This window comes from Balearica regulorum, chromosome 2, assembly GCF_011004875.1.
Source record: "Balearica regulorum gibbericeps isolate bBalReg1 chromosome 2, bBalReg1.pri, whole genome shotgun sequence".
In the NCBI taxonomy this organism is placed as follows: domain Eukaryota; kingdom Metazoa; phylum Chordata; class Aves; order Gruiformes; family Gruidae; genus Balearica; species Balearica regulorum.
Window position 1 is genome coordinate 149,053,816 of NC_046185.1, and position 21,883 is coordinate 149,075,698.

The 21,883-nt window shown below is 38.8% G+C and overlaps 1 protein-coding gene across 8 annotated transcripts in view; it reads right to left on the reverse strand.

Moving 5' to 3' along the window:
• The window catches only part of ARHGAP21 (Rho GTPase activating protein 21), a 117,563-nt gene that overhangs the window by 56,759 nt on the left and 38,921 nt on the right, over positions 1-21,883 (reverse strand). For all 8 annotated transcript variants that reach the window (XM_075746364.1, XM_075746363.1, XM_075746360.1 and 5 more), the window contains 2 exons: positions 10,994-11,176; positions 6,283-6,307 (listed from right to left, as the gene is read on the reverse strand). In XM_075746364.1, coding sequence (XP_075602479.1) covers positions 6,283-6,307; positions 10,994-11,176 — 208 coding nt within the window. The remainder of the gene's footprint in view (positions 1-6,282; positions 6,308-10,993; positions 11,177-21,883) is intronic.

The window sequence follows — 21,883 nt, forward strand, 5'->3', positions numbered from 1 at the left end:
TCACTTCCCTAATCCTGCTGGCCCTACTATTCCTGATACAAGCCAGGATGCTGCTGGCCTTCTTGGTCACCTGGGCACACTGCTGGTATTTTTTCTTCTACAAAACAGTGTTTTCCTATTGCATTATTTGCCAATATTATGACAAATTTGTTCAATTCACTCTAATATGAAAGCTTTTCAAGTTTAAAATTTAACCTATGTTTAAACAGTCTAGAGGATTTACATTAGTTCTTAGACTAGCACAGAGCTATTCAATTTGTATCGGTTGTAGTGAACCTACAAACTCTCTCATGGAAAAGAGAATTTCCATGGAAAGTACACAAGTCTTAGTGGTTTTATTAAAAGCCAAAGACGACTTGAACTCAATTGTCCTGGTTTCAGCTGACAGGGTTAATTTTCTTCATAGTAGCTAGTATGGGGATATGTTTTGGATTTGTGCTGGAAACAGCATTGATAACAGAGATGTTTTTGTTATATGGACCTATTGTTGAGCAGTGTTTACGTGGGGCCAAGGCCTTTTCTGCTTCTTGCGCTGCCCTGCCAGCGGGATGCCTGGGGGTGCACAAGAAGCTGGGAGGAAACACAGACAAGACAGGTGACCCAAACTGACCAAAGGGATATTCCATACCATATGACATCATGCTCAGTTTATAAAAGAGCTTGGGGGAAGAGGAAGAGGAGGGGAGATGGCAGCGTTCGAAGTGATGGTGTTTGTCTTCCCAAGTAACCGTTAAGCATGATGGAGCCCTGCTTTCCTGGAGATGGCTGAACACCTGCCTGCCCATGTGAAGCGGTAAATGAATTCCTGGCTTTGCTTGTGTGCACGGCTTTTGCTTTACCTATTAAACTCAACCCACGAGTTTTCTCACTTTAACTTTTCCAATTCTCTCCCCCATCCCGACAGGGGGGAGTGAGCGAGTGGATGTGTGGTGCTCAGCTGCCAGCTGGGGTAAAACCACGACATCAATAGTCACTGAGAAACATTACATTGGAAGGCCACTCCGCTGGACATTCTGGATGGTTTTAAGTGAACAAGGTAGCATCAGGCTCTGGTCTCAGTGGAAAACTAAACAGGCCCTCTTTTAGCATTCTCAGCATGCAGTGTGAAAAAACAGAGTTGGATTAAAAATCCACCAAAAAAGGACAATTTACTGTGGTGCTACTCTAAAGCAATAGTGTTATATACCTCTTGTCTCTTACTCCTATTCCACTATCACATACCTTAGACCATATCATCCCAGCAATCTATGACCTTTCCAAATACTTGCTTTCACATTTGTTCTCTTGTTCCTTATCTACCTTGTTCCCATCATCACAGGCACAATTAGTTTATTTCACAACAAACTGAGCTGATAGATGATGTTAGAAAATGTGGGATTGGATTAAATCAAATCCGGGGAGAACACAAACCACATTACAGAAATCAACAGTCTGTTTAAAGAAATAAACCATCAAAACCTCAAGGCATTATGTAAGCAGCAGTAAGGAATAAAAAGCTTTTCCTGCATTTTTTCCACCCTTCCCCTAAAGGCTTTACAACATCAAACCAGACTTGCAGAGCTGAAGGAGCTCAGGTAATAAATTGGAACTCTTTAGCTTAGACAACTGAAGGGTAGAAACTGCTAGTTGCTATAGATACTGCTACATAGAAATAGAAGATAAAGTAGGAAAAGCGAGAACATCGTATTAAAAAAATATGATACTGGATTATAATGATACTAGATTTCCAAGCAATGCATAAAACAAAGTAGCTTAGTTCTTATATGAAAGATGAAATTCCTTTCAGACTGTTTCTATATGCTTATCACTGTTCATTTTAATCATGATCCACAAGACAAACATTTTTGAAGAAAAACATGTTTTAGGACAAGATACAAAAACCAACCAACCCATTTAATATGTACTAAACTTGTACTTTGCCAATCTCAGCTTCAAGAAGTCTTTGAAGGACAACATATTCACCATATTAAGCGCACAATGAAATGGCATGGAGACAGCATGGGAATGGAGATATTATAGGTATTTTTCAGCTTGTCTCTAAATATTCCTACAATGCTCTCCTGGGAGACTTGTGCCCACGAGATATCTCTTAAATAAAATTTTGAAATAGGGCAACTCCACAAAACAGGAAGAATACTGATGGTATACCATCCTCAAAACACATGAAAGAAATACTCCAAGATAATACAGGCTAGTCAGTATAACACAAACTCTCAAGAAAACAGTACAAGCTGATACAAGTTTTCAGTCAGTGACCAAGGAATCCACTCAGAAAGATAGCATTTTCTGACAAAGTGCACCTGTTGAAAAGCATTTGAATAGCTTAGCTTAAGGTCAACAACCTGGAGCAGTAAAGTAGGAAAGAACAGAAATCTTTAAAATAATTACTACAAAATATTTAGGGTAAGTCTGCTGTGATGCCATTCCAGCAGATAACAGGGTGCTAAAGTCCCCCATAAGGACCAGGACCTGCGTATATGAGGCTTCCACCAGTTGTCTGAAGAAAGCCTCATCTATTTCCCCAATCAGGTGGTCTGTAGCAGACACCCACCAAAACATTGCCCACAGGGGTCTGTCTGCAAATCCCGACCATAAGCTCTAAGCCAGCTCCTCACCCATCCCAAGCCAGAGCTCCATGCACCCCTGCTGCTCTCTCCCAATTTGCCAACAAAGGCAACTCGACCTCCGTGCTCTCCCAACCTGTCCTTCCCAAAGTGCCTGTACTCATCCACTGCAGCTTGCAGAATTGGGCTAGAGTGCTATCTCACCACATCCCTGTGACCTAAATGAGACTGTAGCCCTGCAACTGCATGCAGACCTTCAATTCCTCCTGCTTGTTCCCTGTTGCGTGCGTGAGTGCACAAGGGCTTCAGACAGGCCCTCAAAAAGAGGCATGAGAGGTCTCCCCATCATATTGTCCTGCAGGCAATCCCTTATTTATGTGCATACACTTGAGGCGGTCCCCTTCCGTCTCAACTGTTGACCATGAGGTGTCTCTTGTCCACAGCACCCTAAACCCCTTCACTTGACAACCCGATCTGCTGCTTCCTCACTTGCTTCTTGGCCATCATCTCCCTCCTGTGTCATTCTTTATTTAGAGCTCTCCTGGACAAATATGCATCACCTTTTATTCTAAATGCTTTGAAATCTTACTGCTTACCAAAAGCAAGATTAATGCAAGCCTGGAGCACAATCTAAATAAATACCAAAAAAAGCCGCACTAAAATTCTATACCAGAACATAAAACTATATAAAAATATTTCTTTCACTGTTCAAATACATCAAACCTGGTATATGCTTTTATGTTCTGCCCTCTAGACTTAATTAGATACTCAGCTTCTTTGAAAAAAAAAAAATTAAAATGCTTTCAATAAAAGGCAATAGTAATAGAGATGCTTTGCTCCACACTCACCTACTCAAATCTGTTAATGCTGAACCTGATAAAAATCTCAAATTTTAAAGGTAAGATTAACCTGTGAAGAGGGCAAAGCAGAAAGTGCAGGTAGTTAGAAAGCTTCACTCAAAATAGATTAAAAAGAAAAAGAAAACAATTTTGCACTGGCACACACTGCTTCACAAGAAGTGAAAAGCTTGAATGCCCTTAGCTTAGTCTTTCCTTTTTAGAGAGAGGAAAGCTCAAGTGAATTATCATCTACAAACTTCAAAAGAAGGTATTTTCGTTGTTAGTTAAGACAGAGCTGAACAGCAGCAGGTTTTCCAGTGGAGTCTCACGGCGGACACACGAGATTTGCCACCAGGTGGCTCCTCCACACGAGATCCGCGCGCCGCGCCCTCGCCCAGCAGCACCGGGCTCTTCCTCAAGCTGCTGAGGCGACCAGCACTTGGCAGCAAGGGACACTTCCACACCCCACACCCCCCGCCTTTTGCCGCTCCAAAGCGGCTCGGTCTAATTTGCTGATGGTAATTACTTTAAGAATGCTCGTGATAATCCTTGGCAGAATTTCTGGCATATCTGCTTTTGCTAAATTAATGTGTTTGTGAACATGAAAAGTGAGATGCACTTTCCTTGATTTTCTCCTCACAAACTACCTATCCACCTCGTCTGGGAACAAGAACAACTTGTAGCAATGTAAATACAAACCGTTTCATCCCACCCACACCACAAGATCACACTAAATGCTGGAGAAAAATGTGTTACACACTAAGTCCCACTTTGTTATTTTTAAAGGTATAATACACAACACTGGCAGGTTACATTCCACGACACCTACATCCTCCACCTCCCAGTCATCTCTTCTCTTTCCAGAAGTACCTACAAGTCCAACCTTCTCTCTTACTGATGAGAATATTATCTTTCCAGAGCATTTTGTGCCCTTTGATCAGTATTTGAAGGCATACAATGTACTACGTTTCTATAAATAAGCAATAGTTGACCTATGATTCATCGTTTAAGCAGCTACACAAAAATTTCCAGAAAGTAATCTTGCTCCCACCTGCAAAGGTCTCATAGCAAACCAAACAGATGTTTGTTTACTGCTGTTCCTCTGCTGGAAAAAAAAAAGATCTCATAACATTTTAGATAAACAGACCCACATTTGCATCTTTAGCTGATCCAGTTCTCCCTGTGAGAACAACACTGCAGAACTTCTTTCTCTAGACTACAAGTGGGATCTTCCATGCTGGCTTGGCACAGAGGGTTGACTCCTTTTCCTTCCTAAAGGGACTTGCCTTTTCTTTTTGTACATCAAAATGGATAAAGGAGATCACAATTTTTTTTTGGGGGGTGGATGGGGCAGTGATGAGGAATAGGAAGAGATTGACTTTTCACTGTTTAACAAGCAGATGACAACAGCTGAGTAAGACTGGAAAGATGAAATGGATGAATTCATCTCCTTCCAAGAGAAAAGTGAGAAAAGTAAGCAAGTTCAAGTCACTGATATTTCCCAGAATGCTTCTCATCTATCCCAGTTACAAAAAAAAACCCTGAAACAAAAGTTCAGATGTGTTGTCTTCCAAATAAATGAGATTTTAAAAAGAACATTGAAGCCAGGTACGATTCTCTGCTACAGTGTAAAGCTCATTGTAACCCACCAGTAAAACAAGCATTCATCCCGTGCTGCCTCTGAGCAAAGGCACCCACGACCTTTGAACAGGCCTGTCCTGAAGCAGTTGCACTGTAGTACCAGATGGAGCATGGACTTACACCCTGCACGTTGCACTCGCAGCTCATCCCACCTGCTCTGGGTACCTCACCGTCATGACAGACTGGGAGAAACTGAAGGTGGGACCAGGCTCTCAACCTGAAAACTCAATTTCCTTACCTAAATCAAGACATTTTTCTCCCTTCCAAGGAAGCAAGAAAATATCAGCAAAAAGGGGAGCATGGATGAGAAAATAGCTAAATACCAAAGAGAAATTTAAATTAAGTGGGACTGAAATGTAGCACCAATTTATAAAATCTAAGTTAATTGGTGAATTAAGAAAGCAAGCAGACACAGGCAGTGTGAGAGGAAGCAAGCTATGAAAATGGAGGGGCACTGACAGGCATAACCTAGAAGTAAGTGATTTTACCATCCCTCCTGAATCAGGTGCAAGATAGTTTTATTCACACATTTTATCAGACACCACTGAAACAAGTTTCACAGATCTCTTAAAAAGTACATGAGAGTACCATAACTGATGAAATAAGTTAGATTAGTACGATTAAATACTGAAGAAAGTATCATGAAGCTAACAGGAATAACCTTTTTATCTTCTGGTTTTAGAAGAGTTGTATACCACTTCTATGGATAATTTTTTACCATCACTATCAACACTAGATTTATACACTTATGTGTTGCTTTTATTAAAGTTGCAATAAAAATCAAATTTTATACTGGCTGCTCTTAGACACACTGTACAGCATTTTTTTATATGCCTATATATAAATAATCCATGAGACCCAAACCCTTTGTAGTAGTACTTTGCACAGAAAACTGTGGGTCTTACACCAGATCAAATTAAAAGAGCGTGTTACCTTTCTAGCACCAAATTTCACAGCTGGTTTCTTGTCTTCTTGTCATTTACACGACAAGGTTATATAACACAGCATTGAAGCAATATTTTACATAGTGGCCACGCAAACACCTACACTAAATAAGCGAAGCTAAAAGACAGATACCTACTTTCTTTTGCTCCAGTGCCATGAAATTCAATGAGCTTGATGGTCACATTTAAGCGATTTTACATTTCAAACTCTTACATAGCTACTGAAGTGTCTTACACAGCTAAAGAGAAATGTTCAACATATTGGATCTGTGAAAGAATAAAAACAAGACATACCTTGTCTATTCCCATTCTCTTCATCCTAAAGAAAAAGAAAGAAAAACTCAATAAATGAAAAAATAACACAAGGCCATCTATAAGCTATGAGACTTGAACTTGTAAGATTAAGTCTGCATTCTGATATCTCGTACTTTTTCACAAATGTTCAAATTACTGAATCAAGGCTTTCATTCAGAGATTTTAGTGTAATCCTTGTTTTAAAAAAAACTAAACCAAAGCACAGTTCCGTAAAACATCCCCACAGAAACAACATTAACAGCATTATCTGAAAACAAACATAACAAAACCCTGAAATGCTGCCATGAAGTCTAATACTACACTGTGTTGTTGCAAGCATTGTTTCCACCCTGAAAGCCAGGCAGGAGAGGTTACACTTTTAATAATCTAAGGATTCAAAGCTAAATAATATGCAAGAGATACAAAATATTTTGTAAGTAAGCTCTGAATGTTCTTCCTGAAATTTGAAATACCAAGTTTGTTTTGCCTTCAGTACTACTGCCTAAAGTAAGATATCTACTCCAAACACTATTAAGTAACAACCTTGAAGATTCTCCTTCTGCTCATTGAACTATATAGACACAATCATAACTACTAGGTAGCACTGACAGTCCTTGAAGAAAAAAGAAAAAAGAAATCCCACAACTGGAATGTACTGAGGGAGAATGGCATGATTAAAATAGAAAATAATTACTTAAGTTACTACTTTGTCAATATTTTAATATGAATGAAAGGCTTTTGAAAGATCAGGGATAATCTCTCCTACAAACTTCTACCATTTGAAACGCACAATTGATTAAATACAGAAATACGTGCTTGCTTGCTGAACTGTGACTTTATGAAGTAATAAACTTTCAAGCTAAATACAGTTTTTTAGACTAGTACGTACTATTTGGGAAGAATTTCTAACAATTCACCTCAGTTGATTAAAACAGCTTCACCCTGAAGGAAAGGACCAAAGAGATGATCATAGAAATGATTTTCACCTGTATATTCATTCTTACTTTTAAACGTATTAATTCCAAATTTCTAGGTCTTTTGCATTTGAAGACAAATCACTATCTTTTTCATATTAAATATTTTCAAAGCTATTGCACACTCATCTGAGCAAACTATTCAAGAGAGGAAGACTTGAAGAAAGAGAGGGAAGAAGACCTGCATATGAACACTACATAACGATGAGGAGACAAGGGTCTCCTAGGTACAATACATTTCTTGTGAGACATACAAAAGTCCTGCTGGAGCTTTCTAAGATACTACAGAAAGATAACTTTAAGGAAGAAAAAACCAACAGAAGAAAACTCAGAAAACCAAAACACTGAGTTAACAGATCTGGTACTGATTCTACTTTTAAAAACATACATTAATTATCTTTACCACCTGAACTCTGAGAACAGCAAACAGTATATCCTTGAGCTGGACAGTCCTGTCTGCTCTATACTTTGGTAAAAAATATCACACTAGTAGAAAAGTACTGTTAAAATTTATCACTGTATGTCTTGAAGCCCTGTAACAGCCAGTTGGTTTTGAACTATGACACCCAACAGAACAGCAGCAAAGAATTAGACAAGGCTAATATATGCACGTGTCTAGTTTCCATCCAATCTGCCAAGTGAAAAAACATCTTTAGGACTTTGAATATTAGAGCTCGTACTCTGGAAAATGTGGGTCACATGTAGGCTACCTGGTTTGATGCTATTAAAAAAATAAATAAATTATGGAAAAGTTAGCTAATATAGGATTGCCGTATTTTATGAAATACTGCAGTGGCTTTATCAGTTTGTCACTGGGTATGCAAAGCTCTGATATAAAAGACAGCTGCAAAACATTAGTTTTTCATAGTATCAAGCCAATGAGCTCAGGCCTTTAAAAATGGAATGCTTTATAATGCAAATGTTTTGGAATTAGCTTTGCCTCTTACATTTACCTCTTACGCATTGCAAGACATTAGTGTATGCTGCTTCCGTATCTAAAAAGGTTTTCCTTTATCATTTACTTGCTTCTCAGACTGACTGAACTTGAAGAGTGACCTTTACATACAAATCCTAATAAACATGTAATTTAATGTCAGCTTTTTGAAATGGTAGCTTAAGAAACCTTCCCCACACTCCCTATCCTATTCACTTTCTTAAGGGAATGGAGGCATGGGAAGCAAGGAGGATACATAATGGGTTATTCCTGAATGTGCAGCTATTCCCAGTTTGGTGTGTGGCCTCGCACAAGCACAGCCAAGTACTTTTGCCAAAATGCAATGTGTTAACCGCAGTCTCAGTTTCCAAGATCATCTTTCACACCGTCTTTCACACAGGGCTGCCCCTCCCAACAGAACTACCAAACAGTACTTTCTTCCACAACCTTTCTCTATCATAACATTTATAAATTAGTTTATTAATAACAATTACAATGAGAAAGAGTCCCTTGATTTGTAGTTAATTAGCTGGTTTGTGCAGGAACCATGAAAAGATACTAGAACTTAGCACAATATCCTGACCTAGACCTGCAGTACTATGTACACACTGAATGTTAAATGAAAGAAATGAAATCCTATTAAAAATATATATTATAAAAGTAATGTAAATTAAATATACCAGTATTCAGTATTAAAATATGCAGACACTTCCCTGAATTGATTATAGCCAATCATGTTTGATCATTTCAACGAAAGCAAGTAAGGCCTATTTTCCAGTCTGATGTAAATGGAGAAAACAAAGCTTTATGGATGCCCCTCATACAGTCACCTTGTCACTAATGTATCAAGTTTTATTCTTGAAATTCACCCTGCTTGTCCAGGTGTTACACATCTAACTCAGGAGGTCCACAATGCCAGTCTCGCTATCTCACCAGGAATTGCAGTTTCACCTTGATAACTGTGGAAGTCTACAAAAGGCAGATGTCAGCTTTGTACACAGAAAGCTAGAAATACCTGCAAGTAGAGCTTACCAACACTTACAACTCTTGGTTAACATGACTCCATCTATTTTATTCAGGTTTTGAACAGATCTTTCTTTTTAGAAAAAATCAGTAGCATCATTAAAAATAAAATGAAAGTTCAGCACTGCTGGGTTTTTCTGATCAGCACTGAAACAAAAGAAACGATTGTTGAAGTTCTGCAACATTTAAGAGACATCCATGAGATGGACTAGATAGCTAAAATTTCATTCACTTGACAGTAAGCTGGACTTTGCTTCTGCATAAAAGTGACCCTCATTCTGTTAACCTGGTGCTCTGTGCTCCTGAATAACAAGAGGAAAAGCCCCACACCTCTCTCCTAACTGAACAGAAAGAATAAGGTGTGCCTCCAGTCTGAAATATTAAAGGAAGGTGCCACAAAAAAAAAAAAAAATCAGCAGAAGAACTGAAGATAACTCAAGGCAGGTACTATTAGGTGTTAATCTACTAAAAAACAAGTGTGTTTTGGGACTTCCAGTCAGCAGATCTGCCTAGACCTCTTCCTTGCAGTGAGCTCCCCAGGGCAACTGAAAAAAAGGCTTTCAACTGAACACAGGTTTTATTAGACTAACAAGTATAACACTGAACTTCTTAAAATTTAAATAAAAACCCAACATCTCAAATGCACCTAGGCAGAGAACAGATTATTAAAGATTTTTATAAAATAACACCCACTCTTCTCCACTCACACCCACTCTCCTTTGGAGTAGAGTTCTTTGCTTCTGAGAAAATTCACCTCAGTTGCAGCCTTCTCCACCCTGTAGGAAAGTTTTTCTCCCATTCCCGTGGAATATCTTTACCCACTCCCTGCAGTCTAGGAGCATTATGGTCTCTGTCCCAGACATTTCCACTGTTCCCCACATGCGAGGAGTCTTGTCCTTTTCTCCCCAGAGGATTCCACCTGACCTGGCAACAACTTTTCAAACACACGCAAACTGCAAGCAACAGGAGCAGAACTTTTAATGGAGAAATATTCACTAGGTATTTCTGAACTGGAACAAAGAGTAGGTATTAAAAAAAAACCCAGAAACTTATATATCCACAAAGAATGTGGAAAGACTGTTTGAAGGAAATCTCTTATAGATGCTTTTCTTTGTCTTTACTATCTCTACCAGTTTATGTTGACTTGCAGTAAGACTTAAGAGAAATTAGGGTAAGCCTACCTTGAAAGAAATTGAAGGAACTAGAACACAAAGCCTTCCCTGGGGTAAAGAGAGACCTCTGCACTGATCTAGAGGGAAAGTGCCAGCATCAGGCTGACACTTGAGATAACAAAAGGACTATGGCTCTGAGAAACCAGTAGGGGATTGAGTAACTCTGGCTGTTATGTTAACTTCCAGCTGCAGCCTCTATCATACAGATAGTCAGAGGTAACTGCATGCTTTCTCAGGTATGAAGGAAGGACAAGGCGAAAAATTCTGTACAGCAAAATATTTCCATATTCCGCAATAACTGCTAGTCTTACCCATGGTAAAATTCTGTACAGCGAAATATTTCCATATTCCACAATAACCGGTAGTCTTACCCATGGTAACAAATATTTTTAACTTGGATAAGCTCATACTCAGTCAATTCCATTTTCTTGGAACAGATCAGTGCATGGTTATCAAATGATGCAGTAAGTGAGCCTGCCCACCTTACACACAAGGGATCTTTCATCTGTGCAAGACACATCTATAGATACTTTCAAGCAAGCTGGATTTTTGACCCTAAAGAGTATAATAAAACTATACATAATTGTTTCATTATTAATTTCACTTACTTTAAAAGAAAACTGAACTGCAGATTCTGGAGGGTAAACTATGAAGTGTCTTAAGGTGAAGCCAAAACCCTGAGATGTCCTCCTTAGCACAACAGTTTTGGGACCAGGCCAAGAGAAAGTTTCTTCTTCCTCCAATGGTGATATAGCTTCACTCTGCTCTTTTCCATCTTTATTTTTTGATGCCTAAAATAAAAAAAGACACACAAAGAAGTCATAATTTGGATAATTTAAAAAACCGCAAACAAACATTCCGGTGCACTTGAAAATATAATTTCTCCCCCATAACCAAAATAACTTGATGATCACTAATATTTTCAAAAGAAACGTGTATTATAAAGCAGCAGCTCTTTACAGCATTACACCTCTGGTCATATCACATACAGAATTACTCTTAAATTTTAAATTAAGTTAGATATTAAGCAAGTCAACGTACAACAGTGAAAGGCTCAAATGAACCTCAAGCAATGCGTACAGCTTGCATGTTCTATTTAGTTTCTACCTTAGATACAAACATGGCTTCTGGGACCCCGTTTCTGGGTGCACATAGCTCATACATGCATGTACAAAACCAACTCCTCTTTTCCTCACTTATAATGCAGGCACTGTTTTCTCAACTAGTGTCTCCTCACTTAAAACAAGTAAAACAGAATCAAAGAACATATGGGATTGGTTAGGCTTTTCAGCAAGACACACTTTTCCTCTAGTCATATCTTTGACTTCACCTTTATTTTTTCCCCACCCTTAGCTACTTTCTCTGAACATTTCAGTATGCAGATTCTAAACATACAAGTAAAAAAGCCTTGTTTACTTTTACAGTCCTACTGCAATCCCTCCCCTCATGCAGAAAGAGGACATCTTGTGGTTTTTTTCTTAACGTAATTTTAATATACCTATGACTCGAGAAACTTCATTATAAAAGTATTTATATTCTCAGCCTTACATGAAATCTTCCATTTCAGTTTTCAGAGTGAGTGCCACACCATACATAACATTTCAAATCAAAGGCAAGAGACATACAAAGAAAGCATGCAAAACCCTATGACCCTCCTCTAAATATTCTAGTTCAACGATGCGTGAAACAAATTTAGATACCAGAGCCTATAGCCTATTCAAAGGGTATTCAAACAGAAATAATAGTCGTCTTGTCCTCCTGTAGCTCTGCTGCTGTGGCTCAGCAACTGGCTGATACGTGTCAGAATTTACTGCTTGGTTTTGTCCCTGGGCTACTCCAAAATAACCCGTTTTGCTTCAGTCTTATAGCTGGGATCTCAAACTGCAGTGCTTATCAGCAAGGTGGGCCCAGCCAACTCCAACACCTACAGAGACAACAACGCATTTCCACTCTAACCACGACAGCAACATGTATTACTGTAAGAAAAATGTTGCAGCTGCTTGGTGCGATATTTAAGCCACCAGAACAACATTCTGCATTCAGGTATGTAAAACATGATGCATTTCTACACAGATGCTATGGTTTGTCCTTGAAAACCCACGTCTTGGTACATCCAACAGGGAAGACAAGGAAATACCAAAGATCAGCCTCCCTACCTCCTACAACCCCGTTCTTCAGCAAGGAAAAACACATACAAATGGAAAAGGGTCTTGGTGCTACAGCCAAGACAAGAAATGGAACCATTTCTGAAACCAGAAAACACAGAGAATTCAGAGCAGCCCGACAGGACTCTGATCCTCTGAATAGCCTGGAAGGATTATGAGCAGATTTTGGAAAGAACAATAATAAATATCAAGGACTTGACCTCAGCATAGTCTGCCCTCAGCTATCATCTTCATTTATGTTTTAAAGTGTTAGTGTGAAACTGAAAAGACCGTGTAATTTGATGACAGAGGAATGACAAATTAGTAAGAACTGTGGAACTGTCAAGATGAGTGGCTTTAGTTCAAGCAATGCAAAGATTAAGGTAAAAGTTACATAATCCTTTAGCCTAAGGATGGGGTTTGTTATTGAGGTGTTCCCCACCAATCTGTTCAGCTTCTGAACATGACAGCATTTTTTCAGTTCTGCAAAATAAATGTCCCTTCTCAGTCTTTCAATCTCAGGACATGAGCAGAAAGTGGAGCCAGTAAGAACATTTTGATCCTAGAAAATTGGCAAAAGAAATAGCTCTTAATAAAAAAATATCACTGGCCTCTAAAAAATGACAGTGATTTCCTCCATTAAGTGATGGGCAGCAACCCATCTATTTAACATTCCCTTGCAATCTTTTTTTTCTCCTCTCAAATTTTTTATAGACAATGCTTGATGTGGAAGTTTTGAACAATCATGAACAACCACAGGACAAAAATGTAATAAACAAATACCTATGGTATAGACACGTAAATAGCAACCTTAAACATAGCACTGAAAAACAGAAATCTACAATGTACTTGCAGTTTTTTTTCTTCTAGAAAAAAAAAACCAACAAAAAACCCCAACACCCAATCCTCCCTAATAAGCCAAAAGGTAATTTTAGTATGTGTAACAACTGATCCCTGAAGTTTACATATAGAAATACTGCAACCTGAGTTCAAAATACAGTCATGCAGAGAACTTCACCAGATCTGAAAAATGTGAGATGCAGCATTTGATTGTGGTGAGAAGAGAACTTCTAATTTCCTTGTAATTTCATGTAAACTTTTAACATTCATACAAGTTGCTGAACTATCAACTATTCATAAGCAACTGTACTCCCCAGTCAAATCATTATTTCTTGAAAGAGCATGCCAGAAGTGAAAGGTTATCTTCATACCATCTGTGGACCCCCTGCAAGGTCTGCCAACAGGGCAACAGAAAAATCCAATATTAATAATAAATGTGAGACATGTTCAGCAGCAGCAACTTTCAGCCACCACTATGAACAAGAAAGAACCTGAATTGTAAAGCAGAGTCAACATCTGTTGAGTCACCCTGTGACACGTCCGATCGCAGCATATCCACCAGAATATCCCTTGCCAGAGGCGGCTTTAAAAAGGAACAAAAAAAGTTTTCGAAAAGACAACAAAATAAGGATGCAAGACAGCAAGCAAGAAACAGGTGATGTTTAGCATAGGCAAGAATATGAAGGCAGAGTTTCTACATGGTTTTCCTTCTAAACCAAAAGTGAGAGTAGTCAAGTTTCAAATACATAAGTATCTCATATCCTTGAGATGATTTGTCTTTAGGGTAGACTCAGTTGCATTTCAAGAGAATGAAAAATGAATGCTTTATTTTATTTTAATTTCATACAAAATCTAACAAACCAAAGATTATTTTGCCATATTCCTTACTGAAGGTCTGTATATTTCGTTCTCTATAGATTGCTCAAAATCAGAGTGCATACAATCAAGTTCAAGGACTGAAGAATCCCAGGCTACTAAAAATGATTCAAGCATCATTTCCCTCAGGATTTCTTCATACAAGGTTTCTGCACAGAGTATCTCACAGCATCATTTCCTGTTACATGCAATTACAAGGACATGCAACAGATGCTTAAATGCATTGTAAAATGCATACTTTGTTTTTAATAGTGTATTTAACCCTTTTTTCTGAGCAATGAAAAATCAGATGGCACCTTAAAGAACTACATGAATCACTAGAAGCTTAACACAGTAATATAATTATGTAAAATCAGTAAATAGCATTTATGTTTGTAAATTATACTATTTCAAATTAAAAGTCTCAAATCAATAATTTCCCATTATCTCAGTCTAAAAAAGAAGACACACCCAACTTGCACGCTCTCCAAGGCCTGCTTGATTTTTAATCTTATAAACAATTTACAGATAGACCTGTATTGAGCATGCTAAAAATCCTTCAGTGACAGTCATAGCTAATACAAACTATCAATAAAGAATTTTCTTGATTATCTAAACAGATAAATAGGTATACGCTGAGTTCTGAATATTATCTTAATATATAATAATTTAAATTTTATAAATATAAAATATTAAATTTATAAATTTTAAAATATAATTAAATAATTTATATACTGCACTACTGAACCTTGAAAAGTCATTTAAGCGATTTTAAAGTTGGTGCAAGTGATCAATTTTCATCTGTATTCCATCTTTGTGTTCAGTAAACAAGCGTCTTTAGAAGTAATTTTGATCTTAGGACCAAATCTTAGATTTGCTCCACACTGTTTTGGTTTTAACTGTTTGGTTTCACTTCACAAATAAATTGCGTAAATAAAGTCTAAGTGCGTTACCCAAACTACATTTTCTGGAGCCTAAATCTGTGTAAGACAGACAGAAAGAACTCACCAGACCAACTAGAGGGACCTACCTATCAATACCTCAGTAAGAGCATGGAGACAGCCTGCACTAAGCAGGGTCTGCTTCAGCTGCATTTAGTCACGTTCAACTTTTAGCTAGTCTACCAAGATATGTCATACCTGACATAGCAGTTCAGCTAGCTAGATACATGCTGAACAGAAAACGAGCTCATGTCACCTGATTTTACTATTGTAGTGATTCAACAGCCATTATATATATAAAAAATTTTTTTTTTTTTTTTTTTTTTTAGCAAAACAGAGCAAAAAGGATCTTTAATATAGTTACTAATCCCTAAAATCATCCCATGACACCAACAGGATATTCTAAACACTATACTAAATGCTGGGCTTGCTTGAAAACAGTGATATTTCTTGCATCAGGTCATTTATTTTCCCTAGTTTTTGTACCCAAGTAGCCATCACTTGGCTAACTGCCCTATTAAATCTGCAATTTCAGAGAAAAGAAGGCTCTTCTAGAACAGTTTGATCTTATTTTATGTGACAAAGTATAAGGTCCTTTAAAAAGGTAAAAGAAAAGAAAAAGGTCTTTTCTGGCTAAGACTACAGAATAGGAGAAAAAACCCTGCCCATATGGGCAAGAAAACATTACCCACAGAACAACGGCAGGTTTCACTGCAAGTCAGCCTTTGTTTCTTTAATAACCAGATTCTTCCACTGATGATTTTCAAATAAAGTTATAATAAGCCACCGACCCTTTTAGCCTTAACCACACAGAACACTCCACTTTGCTAGAAGCAATCTGATTAGAAATGATGAGGTAAAGAAATGTATTATGCCTAGAGGATAACATGTCCCCTCGATGCTTACAATTTTTTTCTCCAGTCACAGACCTGGACTCCTGCATGTAAGTGAACGTGGACAGAGTAAAAGTTCAATCCATTGAGGAGCACATGGTTCCCAGGTCCTCCAATATGACAGAAAATGAACACAAACCCTCCAAGACACAGAGCTCCTCCATGTTCTTAGAAGATGTAACACTTCCTCTAAGAAACGTCTGAGACAGTTAAGACAGCCAAAGAAAAGGTTACACAATTTTCTTCAAGATGTATGGACTCCATCCTCATCTGCAGTATAGGGAGGCAGGATATCCAGCACCCAGAGAAAGCCAGCCAGTGTTTTACCTCAGCAGCACCTCAACAGCAGGATCACTCACACAAGGTGCAAAATGAGTCTTGTCCTTTCAGTTCTCCTCAAGGTCATAAAGTAAAGATTTCAAGGGAGATAGGTCACATTTATAAAGACAAATACGACCATCACATACTGAAATGGTTTCAAGCCATAGTGAAATAAGACATTTCTAATGTCTTTAAACCAGACTGGAACATACAAATAGCATCTTAAACAGAAGTAATTTCCAGACAAAGAAAAGTAATTACTGATACAAAGGTGACACCTTGTAAATCCATCCTCCAGGTATCCAGACATAACTTTGTCTTCAAAACAAATAAATGAGTTCCATCACTTTCAGCCTCAGAAACATGTTCATCTCTTACTGAAAAGAATCCCTGCAAAGAGACCAGGAAAACGGGAGTGCAGAAAACCCAAAACCTACATAACAATCGTAGGCCTCCATGTCAAATATCCATTTGTCCAAGCTTCCGAGTCATTTTTATGCTTGACAACATCCTGTAGTCTTCCCCATAGCAGGTAGGAAGGATGTTGGGGAGCACAGAAAATCAAGTATAACCTGGCAGTATATGTACTGACAGTGTCCTTCCCTCAAAGAACTCTTCCTTCATTTTCTGTCCTTGCAAGGTAGCTAGAAGGTGTAACCATCATCTCCAAACCCACACTGACAGTCAGAAATCAGTCTGCCAAATTGGTGTGATAAAAGGAAACCTATAAAAATCCTAGATGTATGATGCTGGATGCTAGCCAACACCATAAAAAAGCCATCTAGAATTGGCAAAAAGGAAGAGAGCAAAAAAAATAATAATAATTAAAATGACAATTAAATATTTAACAGCTATACATACTAGACTTAAGAAACTTTAAGCTAAATTCCAAAGGTATCTGCAGCAGTGTGTGCATAATACCAGTCACTCAAAGAAGTTGCTAGTCCTTTACTAACACCAAAATTAGTCTGGATAGTTTATTAATAAATCATCCCAAACACCTCAGTATTTTGAGTGTCCAACTGGAGCACTCATATTTGCACACTACCCCAATGTCACCCTTCACAATAAACAAGCAACAAAGTTAAAAAAATATTATTTAGTACTGTTTAATTTAATGTCTAGATTTAAGCTTAGGGGAGAAATGTAATAAATATTAATTAGTTGCGTTGATCTGCAGGTAGTATCAACTCCACAGGACTTCTCTCTGTCCACTCCCCCGCTCCCAACAAGATGTTTGACACCTTAAGGCTGGAAAGAGTCTGTATGCAAAGCCTCTACCTTAAATATGGTTTTCTCAAAAAATAATTTTCCTTTGAGAGTCTAACTATGTAATCTCTGGTTCTCTTGTATACATACTGTCCTCTAAAACTAAATTTTAATCATGGCCAAATTTTGCCATTAAGTATTCCTGTGATTTCTAATTTAACCAGAAAAGTTCATCTTTTTCTTGTCTACCTTTCAGAAAAATGAACATTACTTGGGCATGGCTAAGTGTAATCACCTCCTGCCCATATGTCAAACAATTTTACTACATAGAAATAAGTCACTATAATGTTAAAAAGAAAAGCTTCCCTCTACCTAATAATGAGTTTGACTTAATATACAACTTACAGCAATACAGATTCACAGTACAATGTACACAACACACCAGTATATACAATATATTTATGTAATTGGTGACATTTACTATGTGCTGACATGTACTTTTTATTAACAGCACTTCACTAAAACTAGACGTCACTGTAACATAGCAGACTGGAGTGAAAGTAGTTCAGGATAAGTGAGCCTTTACCTACAGCAGTGACACCGCAAGAGCATGCCCTTAACAGAAAAATCAGGCAGCTTGAGACACAGAGACATACTGAAGCACAGAAGAGTCAAGTTTTTCCTAACTCTCAAAACATCTACTCCTCTGTTCTTTTGCAGAATTGGCCACAGGGAAATAGATCCAACCCAGACTGTGCTGGACCCAGTGACTGGTAGCAAGATCCTCAGAGCAAAAGACAGAAGATATTTGCCTCCAACCTGTCCACTTCAGTGCCATACATTTAAGAAAGCTGCACAAAGGACTCAGTTGCCCAATGCTGGCAACTGCTGAGCATGTTTTCATTAAGTAAAGAGGAGGCTCCCTTGCCACGAAGCACCTGCAACTGGAAATGAAGATGTAAACATGCCCTCAAAGCTCAAAGATCAAAGAGCTGCAGAACCACTCTCACCACAAGAGAAAGCTGAGATGTGGAGATAAACGGTGCGGGAGCCCCATACATACAACCATCAGTAGATGGCATTCACAGAGACAGATAAACTGGTCCAGTCAGGGCCTTCTCTCCGGGACCACTGCTAACAGCAGAGACAGTTTGCTTTTGGAATTGCGAAGCACAGCTCTTCTTCCATGCTGCAGCTCTTCATGAAGGCAGGAAAAAAGAAAAATCAGTCTCCAGAGGAAGACTTCAACTCCAAAACTCAGGGAAGGTGTCAGCTCTCAAAGTCACCAAAGGAGCCCATTCATCTCTTGTGGGGCAGCTGGTACACATACAGGAAGTGCAGGATATTTGCTGAGACTCCCCAGCACTAACATTTCTCTTGAGTTGCAGCTGAGGGGGATGCAGTAACTGGAAAGGATAAAGGCAAACAGAAGAACTCAACTAGCTCTCTAGAACAAGATCCAAATCCTTCGTGACTCCAGACGGAGAGAAAGTTACCACAATGAATGGTTTCAACATCAAACAACAGGAAAACAGAAACAAATTATTTGTGATTGCCATAAGACTAAGGATAGGCAATGCCACTTCTCATGTTTGCTGCTCACCTTGGCTGGCCAGACAGGCCCCAGCAGCCCCCAAGCAGCAGTGAGGCAGCCTTCGAACAGCACTCCCTCACCCAGCCCTCTAACGGGTCTTGCTGATAGCACTAACGAGTCAAGACATTTTGGGGAAGGCAGAGGCTAATGTCACTTTATGGAGTGACCACAGGTCTAGGTGTCTCCCTCACAGGAGCCTGCTTTTTATCATTTTAATGCACTGTTATGGCACTAAGCCTAGGCAGCCACAGCAACAGGTCCTTTTGGGGGGACAAACTGAACTTAAATGAGGTATTTGCTAGGAGGTGGTCCTAGCAGCAAACCTGCCACTTCAGGTGTGTGAATCCCACTCAGATGGAATACAAGCCTGGAATAGTCTTTGAACTCAATAACGAAGGCAGTGGCTGCCTGCCTGCAGCAGAGACCAGTGAGGACACCAACAGAGACTTTGAAATGCATCCCAGAACTGAATAACCCAATTCAATAAAATACATACATGATGTCCTCAAACCAAGCCCAGGTAAGGGAGAAGGCTCAAGAAAGCGATAAAGGACTACTCCAAATGTATGAAGTAAGTGGGAAATCTGCAGCCTTTCAAAAACGAAGTGTCTGTGCCAGCACGGCAGATGGCTGGGAGGCACAGGGAAGGAGACATGCATTACTGCCATGCACCATGCAGGCTACAGAGCTGGCTTGGGGGTGGAAGGAGAAGGATGGAGGGACACATATTTCTGTAAACTTTTTTAACTACTGTTGTAGTAAACACAATCATTCAAAGGAGAAACAGTATTTTCAAGATAAAGGATTTCAGTTCTCAAAGAGGTCAAGGTGCACACAGAAAATAAACAATAAAAACCTCCATACATGCAGCTTATTACACAGCTTAAACTTTCCTTACTGTTCTGTACTGTTCACGAAAGGCTGCTCTGTAAAGCATGGCAATTGGTGCTCATGTACGTCTCATCACTACTCCACAAGACCTGAAAAGCAAAGCTGAAGGCTATCTACAGCAACCTTTACTTTCCTCCCTCACCTTAAAATGCTCTCACATTATATCACATTTCCCCCCCCTGCACTCAAATATAGAAAAGCAGGAAAGGTTAGAGGAAGCCTATACCTGAAAAACTCCATCTTCCTGATTTGAAATCAAGTTCCTCCATCACAACACAAATAACTACCTTCACACTGGCAAACCACTCAAGGATTTAGTGACATGACAGTCTGAAAAAGGATGATTTTATATACATACATACAAAAAAGTATACTGTATTTTGCGTGTGTGCGCATTTATATACACATATATTTATAATAGCTTGTCCCCATCCAAAAACTGTACTACTTGACCAAGATTCTTTTCAAAGCTATTTAATTGCACTTCAGTTTAGATCATGCCTTATACTTCCCAGAGCAAGAGCAGCAAGAAACAGAGTTAGAAGTACAGGGACTTCATAGGACAGAGATGCAAACCATTTTCACCATGTGTTTTTGTTTATATCTTGCATTTAGTATTTACAATAAAAACATGCAGTTCATAGTATTAAATTTAGTCAGAAAAACATTAAAAACAAAAATAAATTGAGAGCTTCCTTGTTTTCTTATACACTCATTAGCAAAAGCCTCCCCTCTTAACAGCTACATCCTTAAACTGGAAAGAAAGGAAACATCTGCAGGGCTGGTAGCATAACAGCAAAATGTCATGTGATCTTAATTTAGCTAAATTGAAGCTTTTCCTTCTCTTCTTGTTCTGTCATTGCTTGTTAAGAATAGGAAATGCTTTGTCCTCACCTTACAGTCTAATCTGGAAATATCAGAGACAGGAGACGAAGAAAGCATGCTTCTACCGTGCAGCACTGAAGCAATGTTTGAGGTTACTCCATGCATGATAAAAGAACCTTCTCAGCAGTCTGACAGCAGTAATAGAGACTGGTTTGCACAGAGTGACCACCTGTCAAGGGCTGCCTTACACTGCTTATTTCAGCCTATGGGAACTTTTTGATAGGCCCAAGAATACAAGCCACCCCATGACCCACTCTGCTTCCTACAAACGGGGAGAGAACAATAAGAAACACCAATGTCACTAGCTAAGTACACTACTGCAAAAACAGGAATTAGTTTCAAAGTTTATACTTCTTGTTTTCTTTCTAGAATAGCATGGACTACATGAAACACACATACCACATAGCTTCCACTACACTTTCACCAGACTATTATAACTTACCTATTTACATGTGAAATAGTTTTGCAGAAGCCATTAAGAAAAACAAAATCATCACACAGCATAAAACCTGACCTGCAGAGACACCATTTCAATAACGAGATGCACCACGGCTTTAAACTAATGTCAGCTCTGAAACTGCCTGCACATTTCCTTCAGTTCAGACTGTTTTTTCTCCACTGTAGCCAGAGGCTATGTCTTGATTTAAAAAAAAATTATCAACTCTACAAGGGACAGAGCTAAAGCTGGCTAAACCACCCAGGAGAGCACCTGCTTTTCCACAGCCTCTTTATCCCTACGGCAAACCTCTGTGCTTGGACTAGGCTACTCCATGATGCAGCCACGATGCAGCTACAAAGTCAAGTAAGGGCTTTACTTTGTGGGCTCAGCAGTGGGACAGGAATACACCTTACATCTGCTCTCTATCACATTAATGTAGGTATGAGGGTGATCTTCTCTTACTGGAGCTACTGAACTTTCCAACAT